The 8,092-nt window shown below is 39.4% G+C and overlaps 1 protein-coding gene across 2 annotated transcripts in view; it reads left to right on the top strand.

The window, feature by feature from the left end:
- LOC144652028 (small cysteine-rich protein 1-like) overlaps window positions 1-7,573 on the top strand; it is an 8,547-nt gene extending 974 nt beyond the window's left edge. The window contains exons 1-4 of one of the 2 annotated variants that reach the window (XM_078512077.1): window positions 421-545; window positions 6,608-6,738; window positions 6,839-6,981; window positions 7,322-7,573. In XM_078512077.1, the coding sequence (XP_078368203.1) occupies window positions 6,615-6,738; window positions 6,839-6,981 (267 nt within the window). In that variant the 5' untranslated portion in view covers window positions 421-545; window positions 6,608-6,614 and the 3' untranslated portion in view covers window positions 7,322-7,573. Of the gene's footprint in view, window positions 1-420; window positions 546-6,607; window positions 6,739-6,838; window positions 6,982-7,321 lie in introns of those variants that run through there. The other variant, XM_078512083.1, reaches the window with a different exon arrangement.
- The last annotated feature ends 519 nt before the right edge of the window (window positions 7,574-8,092 follow it).

Below are 8,092 nucleotides of genomic sequence, written 5' to 3'. Positions count from 1 at the left end.
CCGTACTAAGGTCCATCACATTTTGGTGCGGAAAAAGGTTTTCCTTTACTCTAAACCCAGTTAACTATTTAGGATTATAAGTAAATTCAACGTGCTTGTGAAAATCAATACCGTTTGCATTGAGACATGCAAAATTTCTAGTACTATGATCTTTTTCTGCTGTTATATATAATTTGTCGTGCGTTTGAGTTTGGGCGAAATTTCAGACTCATTACACCAATTGCGAACATACATCAGTAACAAATGCTTTTAGAGGACCATTTTTCGCGCAGTATTTTTGCGAAAGCATTCGCCTTCAATGTCATCGACGTGGAAGAGTTTTCGTATATCCCCAGGCAAAAAGCATATAATAGTGCTCACCATTTCAATGCAGCCAATCACCAGAGTCGAATTGTCATCAATAACCAATAAAATAAGACCACACGTTTGCCATCCTTTACACCCTCAATTTGGTTTTTAAATCACCGCCCTGTAGACTTTGATCACTTAACATAGGACGCTACTAGTATTCAACATTGATACAATTATTCAAAGATATAACCGAGGTAAGTTAGATCTCAGAAGTCTCTCAAATACTGCACAGACTGCCGTTAATTGGTAAGGCAAGGTTACGACGTCCGGTTATAGTTTTGTCCTTGTTGGACGCACTTCGGAGCTTGTCGAACTTCGGCCTCCATAGTCTGAGCGTATCACGCGTTTCTTCTTCTGTTCAGTCAGCAGCTTTTCATTTCTTTTTTCCGTCCGAACTGGTTTTGCTGGCCCGGCTTGAGCTACCTGAAGTCGAGGAACCTGGCGATGGGGTTCGCGTTATTATTGGAGAGTCGCATTGTGGTGGACTGTCGCTCGGCGGTTGAAATACAGCAGGACGGTAGAAGTTCTGGCTGTTTTGTGGAAAAGGAAAGAGCGGTCGTCCACTAAAGTGCATTTGTGGCTGGTTAATCGGTACTGCTCCGGCAAATCTTTGGTTTAAGTTGTTGCTATTGAATAGAAAGCATGCTTGTTACAAAATGCCTATTAGAATTTTAGTACTTGTAAAACAAAAAAGTCGCTCTTAAACTGGTTTAATAAATAGATAAAACTGCACTTCTATTCGGTAATGTTGTTGAGAGAAGAAACGATGTCGGCTTGCGTTAGGATCCATGTTTTTGCTTCGCCAATAAGGTTTGCGTGCACAAGCTTTTCCCGCCATTTAGTTGATTGACATGTTATCGCTTTTTATCGCTTTCGAGTGTTTTGATAGTGCGTAAGCATGCACTCGAGCAATGTAAAACTAAGGCTTGAGAGCGTACTTCGGCTTCTTTGAGGATAGGTCGTTTCCAAGGTTAATCAAAGATCTCTTCGAGATATCGACTTTTTTTGCATGAGGTTAGTATGAGTAGAAGGTTTATCCTGGGCATTGTTGTTCGAACATATCATGGAAGAATTCAAAGAGGGTCCTGAAGGGGTAAAATGGGAACTGGGATTTGCCCATTTTGACTGAGATTTGCCTATTGTTTCACTGGGAAAATGGGATTTGGGTCACTGGGACTGGGATACAGAAACAAAAAATGGGAATGGGAAGAGTGTCAGTAAATGACTAAACATACATATTTTACGCTCTGTAATAATCTTAAAGTCCGGCATAGAATACCTAGTTAAAACGCTGAAAACTCTGAAACGAAACCACTGCTGCATTGTATGAATGTCCATCAAGTTTCGATCAGTTTTCTTGACAGTGATTAAGTTATTCAGTGGAACAGCTATGACTGATCATGGGCACAAATGGAATATTCAAAAGAAGTGATAGTAAGTTATGGTCAGTCAGGGTAGTGGTAGGTAAGGGATAAAAACTTGACAGCTTTAGTTAAAGCTACTAAAAAGTTATAATTCTCTACAAGACAAGCGAACAAATGAAAAGTGATGTTCTCAACAGTATTAGTGATAATAACTTGCAGAAATAAAAACATGATTTTGGATATTCCAGTCCCTGAACTATCCCTTTTGTGCCCTATAAAGGGGTTGAACCCAGGTGCGAGAGGAGTGCACGCTCAAAACAAGCCAATCAAAAATGACAGAGAAGTGTGGCTTTTCTTACATGTAACATGCACGCTAGGGTAATAATAGCTCACTAAAATGAAAAATTCAACTATGCAACCAACGCGCGATCTGCAAGAAAAGTTGTCGTAACCTTTGTCTAAAGCCGTAATTTAAAGAATAGGTACTAAATCCACATACACTAAATTTTTTAATTTATCATCTGTACGCGTGCGTGTCCAAAGGTGCTGTGGAATATGGTTTAGTTTCCCCCCCTTTTTTAAAGGGCAGGTCAATCTCGTCCCCAGAGGCCACGATCCTTCTGGTCTGCGCCAGGGGGTAGGGACGTTATGTATGGGGAACTATTATGTCCCCAATATAATAATTAGAACTAGAGGACATCAAATATACTAAGCAAGTAGAGTATAGTTCTAATTATTATATTGGGGACATAATAGTTCCCCATACATAACGTTCCTACCCGCCAGGGTAGGGGTTTCCCGACCGCTGGTCAAGGGGAACACAGGCTCTGGGGACGATATTGATGGCAGGTGGGTGGGACAACAGATTTCTGAGCATGCCCATGCAAGTTATTCTGGACACGTTCTTCCTGCGCCTGGGTTCAACCCCTATGTAGGGCACCAAAGGGAAAGTTCAGGGAGTGGACTACATTTAGGACATTAAAAACAACACAGATATTATGCGCTTGAGACCAGATTTTCCACGCACTGTGAATTTCACTGCTGGGACTGGGATTTAGACAAAAAATTGGCTGGGAAATGGGATTTGGGCAAAATTTGGGCTGGGAAATGGGATTTGGTACCCCCCCTTCAGGACCCTCTTCAAACGTCTTTCAGTTCAAGCATTTTTTATTTTCGCGGAGTAAATGCTGTATTTGTCAGTCGCGACGACTGGGTGCTTTGCGACTCATATACTTTGGCTTGGTTAAAAAAGGTAAACTTTGACGTTTGCCTTTAACATGTTTAATCGAAATAGTTGTTTCCTTTCGAGTTAGAAAGATTTCTACTCGGCCTAATGCAGAAAAATAACGCCTGATCACAGGTTAGGTTACGCACGACAGAGTTACCTTTTGTCTCGTCACGCAATCTTAACCCCACATTGAGAAGTAAATTTTCGTTTGGATATTACCAAAAGCCGCTTCTCCTCGCGTTATTCTTTACCTTACAGCTACACATGCCATTTCTAACGACTACATTTCCAGCAAAACAGTTGCTGTTATTTTTCTAATGGCGATCGATGCATTTACTTCTGAACAGAAGAAACGTTTAACGTTTACTGCTTCCACCGGAAGTAATTTCACAACAGGCTACAAAAACACTTATAAATATCACTTAACACATTTAATGATGTTGCAATTAGCGAAGCGTACTAATGACGTCACAGAATTTGACCCCCGGTGTGAGTCAAAATTCAAACAAACATACCGCTCTCTGTAAGAGCAATGTACAGTTGGCGGGCACTTTGGAGGCATATTTAGCGATTGTTTCACAAAACTATGGCCAGATTGGCTCGGACTTCGAGAGAAAGCCTTACCTGTGCAACGTAGAAAGCTAAAACCGTGGTTTGAAACAAAAGGTTTGTCAAACAGAGCGATTATTCAATAAATGTGTAAAATGTTTACTCTCAGCTATTGAATGGATTATAAAGGCCCGATTTGCTGCCGGGATTTGCTGAAAGAAAACATTTATTTTTATGAGAAATGCAAAACGTTTACACTGTTCTTCACATTTTCCAACACAACAGAGCTAACCTCAGATTTATGTCACCACAAAATTACACAAAGAAACGCTCGTCCGATCGGTCCCCTTGCCTGACCCGAATATTATAAGAGGTCAATTTCGTTACACAATTGTCGCGGCAAATACTATTTAATATACACTGATCGAGCTCGGCAGCTGTAGCTGCAGTCTGTAATAGTAATGGGGATAAATAACAGCTTTATTAAAATCAAACCCGCCGTCAATTCCATTAGAAAGGCGTTTATATTTTCGCCCTCTATCTATCATGTGTCGAAACAGATCGGATGACCGGCGATCAGTGCCGTCAAATTCGGGAAGAATTCTGAATTTCTTGCAACCGACGATCTTTCCGGTGCCTAAATGAAGCAATCCTTTGCAATTATATAATTCGATAGTAATTCGCTATCCGCCGCTTAAATTTCTCGGCAGCCTGAATAATTTTGCAGTGGGAATCAAGGTGTTATTGCCGGATCTTCGACTAATAAATTCAATTTTGGGCCATTTTTTGGATACCTTCAATCTGTTTTCACTTACTAAAGCAAAAATGTTTGGAATCTATCATTTTTCGAGCCTTTCGAGAATCTTGGCCTCACATTGTGCCTTTTTCGCCCCTTTTTTCTTGTCAAGAATGCGTCCCCTCCATACAAAGCCTTTGCCCAAACTAAAATTGTTGTCCGACTCACGCGGGGGGGGGGGGGGGGGGTATCATGTGGCGAAATCTATTTTAGTAATAGTGCGCTTCGCTAGATGATGTTGCAATTCTAAATTGTGCAACTCAGCAGAAATAATCAATTGTCACGAAATGAGATCCCTTTGGTTAACTATTAGCAACGTTTTAGTGTGTGAAAGACTTGTACGAGTACAAATTTGCGTTGTTAATCGTTTTAGGTTAAATTAATATTAGCGCCTTAAGACTTGTACTAGTAAAACTTCACTGCCTTCGAGCGCTGAACCGCTTACATTCTTAATTGGTTATGTGACGTAAGATTTGGGCTACTCACGTTTTTGATTCTTATATAATGTTTGTAAATTTGACAAGTCACGTTTTTTCTACAAGAACGGAAGTGCTGAAGCACAACTATAGAGTGACACTTACAAGTCACGCGCTTTGATCACCCACAACGGAAAGTATTCCCTTGAGAGTTAACAAGAATGCGATCCCTTCCGGTTCAGATTTGAGTCCACTAAACGCTATTCTCCTACTTTTTTGCTTGTAAACAAGCAAAAAAGTCGAAAAAAGTCGAAAAAAGTAGGGTACTTGAACTGCTAAATCTAAGCATTTCTTGCCATTCTTAGTCAGTACTTGAAGAAAGTATTTTTCGCCGTGCTCAGTATTTAATCTGTCACAAGTTAGAAATTCCTAGTTTCAAGGAAAAGCCTACGAATTTCAAATGATCCAATAGCTTCAGTTTTTTACGTTATTAAGGAACCTTTCAATGCACCGGCCGACTGAAATAAGCCTTGGGTTGTTTGCCGCTCTTAACAGTAAAATCGTGAGAATTTTATCCAATTGGTTTCCTTTCATAAGTCAAAAAAAGAGCTTAACAACGTTTTGTGAGTCCATAAGAGTTGTGGCGTTACACGAGCCAAATGCGAGCCCGTGCCAACCTCGAGTCACGAGTCAACCTCGAGTCAAGCCAAAAATGTTTGCTTTTTGTAGAAAAAATTATATGAATATATATTGTAGCAAACAATAGGAATATATATTGTCTTTTAAACAGTTAACAACAGGCTCACATTGATGCTGCTTGATCCAGCGCTGTTGTTTATTTTGTCGTGTCCAAACATTTTATCACCGATTTACTCGACTGCATATTACTTCGGCTTGACAATTGTTTGTCGATCAACTGCTGCTTTTGTTTTTCAAGCAATGTCTCTTAGACATGAAACTTTTTTTCCAAATGATTGTCTGATTCTAGGTTATATATCTTTATAATTTCTCAAGTGTAAGTAGGTAATGCCATGTATTTTTATGGAAAATAAAATAATAATAATAAAAATATTATTATTGTTGTTATAAATTGTTGTTGTTGTTGTTGTTGATAAGGCTGTGTTTATTTGAATCGTTTGTCCTTGCTAACTGCCATCAAAAACCTCTTTATTCGCTAGGAGTCGTTTAAAAACTGTCGACTTCACTGACTCGTTCGGGCATCGCCGATTGATCGCCCCGCGAAATCGGGGAATCTTTATAGTGAAAAATATTCTTTCCGAAAAGGTCGAGAAAAGGAAAGATCACTTTAATAGAAGGATGTAGCAGACAAACCTTTGCTAAAATTTTTCTATTCAACGGTGATTTATCCATTGATTCCGAGTTTTAGCACAGAATTCAGCCTATATTTTCACAGATAACGCCAAAATGTACAAATTTTATGACCGCATAAAACACGTACATTCTAAATTTAGTGATAGAAAGTTGTTCATTTCGTCCTGTCCAAAATAGAACTACATATTTCGACAAACAGGCGATATTCATTCAAATCCGCCGTTCTTGCTTTATTCAGAAACCTCTTGATGTTTTGTTTTCGATGCTGTAATTCCTCAAATGAAGAAGGCTCATTTTGTTTTAAAACTTGAGCATCGAAAATGGTCCTTGTTCACCGCCATTTGATCGCGACGCGAGTAGCCGAACTTTTGGAAAATATTCTTCTGTAAAGGAAAGTCATGCCTTTGTTATCCTTCAGTGGAATTATATTTTTCCTACACTACATAGTGCTGTATTTTTCCTACAAAAAAAATTGTCTTGACTCGTGACTTGTGGTTGCCTCGAGCTCGAAATTGGCTCGTGTAACGCTGCAACTCAGTCCATAAGCATACCGAATGTTTTTCTGTTGCAGTTCAACAATGGATTGTAAATTTTATTTGTGTCTGTTGGTGATTATGTTGGGGACCATTACCGTGCATGGTGCAGCACGTCAAGGAATCCAACAGGGGAACCCCATGCATGAATATGCCAAGCGTGGAGATGGTGAGCGTGCTTTTACTTGAGCAAAACAGTTTATTAGATCATTTTTTTTTTTAATTGAGCTCTGGACTACACGATATACAATCTTATCATGTTTTTTCAGGTTGGTGTACGCAGCTAGGGCTGCCATATGCGCAATGTAGCCCCATGGCCATCCATGACTCATGTCCAAGAGATTATTATCTTTGTGGGGTTGACGAAGCATCATGTGGAGCCCCTCCAGCTGGGTGTTGCTGCATGGATTGAGTAAGTATCCATTTATCGAGCGCATCATGATTGTATAACTCCGACCCGTCAGTTAAATATTCGTATCATTATCAAAAAGTAAAATTTTCAGGCCAACTGTTATGGACGGCATACGATTGCAGATACGCACAAAACCATACCAGTCCCCTAAATGTTCCAAGCATAAGAACCCCGTGTGGCATTTTTTTTTTACTTTCAGTGAAAGATTATAGATATGTTCTTCCCATACCTGAAAAAATACAAAAATAGCAGTAGAAAAGCGTAGTCATTTGCAGCAGCATAGGTTAGTACAATATTCCCTGGGATATCGATAATAACAAGTTTTTCTTTTCTTTTTTAGTTCACGCCAGCTGGGCCCCTACTAATGGCGACAGTGATGACAGCCTTAGCTTAATAACAAAATAAATGCTTGGAAAAATAAACATTATTTGGTTAAGTAACGGGAATTCATAAGGCAGGACTAGATTGTAACCCTAACAAGACAAAGTAATAAAATAATTCAATTGTATCAAAAATAAAATAAAATTAGGGAAACATGATAAAAGTGAGTGCAATGTAAGCATAAGGACAAATAAAGGCTGAATCATCCAAAGATGTTTGTCTTTACACCTTTATTAGACGAGTAGGAAAAATATATATGCGAAAAGAGGAAAGAAAGGAAAATCGAAGAGACCCAGTGGGGACCTCGGTTGATTTTCCGGCCAAATTCGATGGCTGTAGAACATCATGTGAAAGCCGTACTAAATTTTTTTCAAAGGTAATTTGATAAATATGCGAAAAGTCAGATAAATATAACCATGCAGGCAGCATAAAATTGCCCTTTTTGCTGTGTTTGCCACAGAAGCTGCTTTCTAATCCCTTGGTTTCTTTCAATAAAGTTTTGGGTGCGCTTGCCCAGTTCAAATGGGAAATAGTCTGGCTGCACTTTTCAGCTACCTTGCGACAGCTACTAAAGCAAACACATTAAAAGCCCTTTTGTTTCAAGAAGAATAAGTAATCTGTTTGCGTGGTCGGAGTCGAATTTTACAAATTTCATATCCGAAATCAGCTATTATAAACACTCCTTCAGGGCCGCATATAGCGGGGGGGGGGGGGACTTAGGAAAACTTAA

The sequence above is a fragment of the Oculina patagonica genome, chromosome 1, assembly GCF_052425735.1.
Source record: "Oculina patagonica isolate OP01 chromosome 1, crgOcupat, whole genome shotgun sequence".
In the NCBI taxonomy this organism is placed as follows: domain Eukaryota; kingdom Metazoa; phylum Cnidaria; class Anthozoa; order Scleractinia; family Oculinidae; genus Oculina; species Oculina patagonica.
The sequence above is the reverse complement of the archived record's forward strand: the minus strand, read 5'-3'. Positions and strand labels throughout refer to the sequence as shown.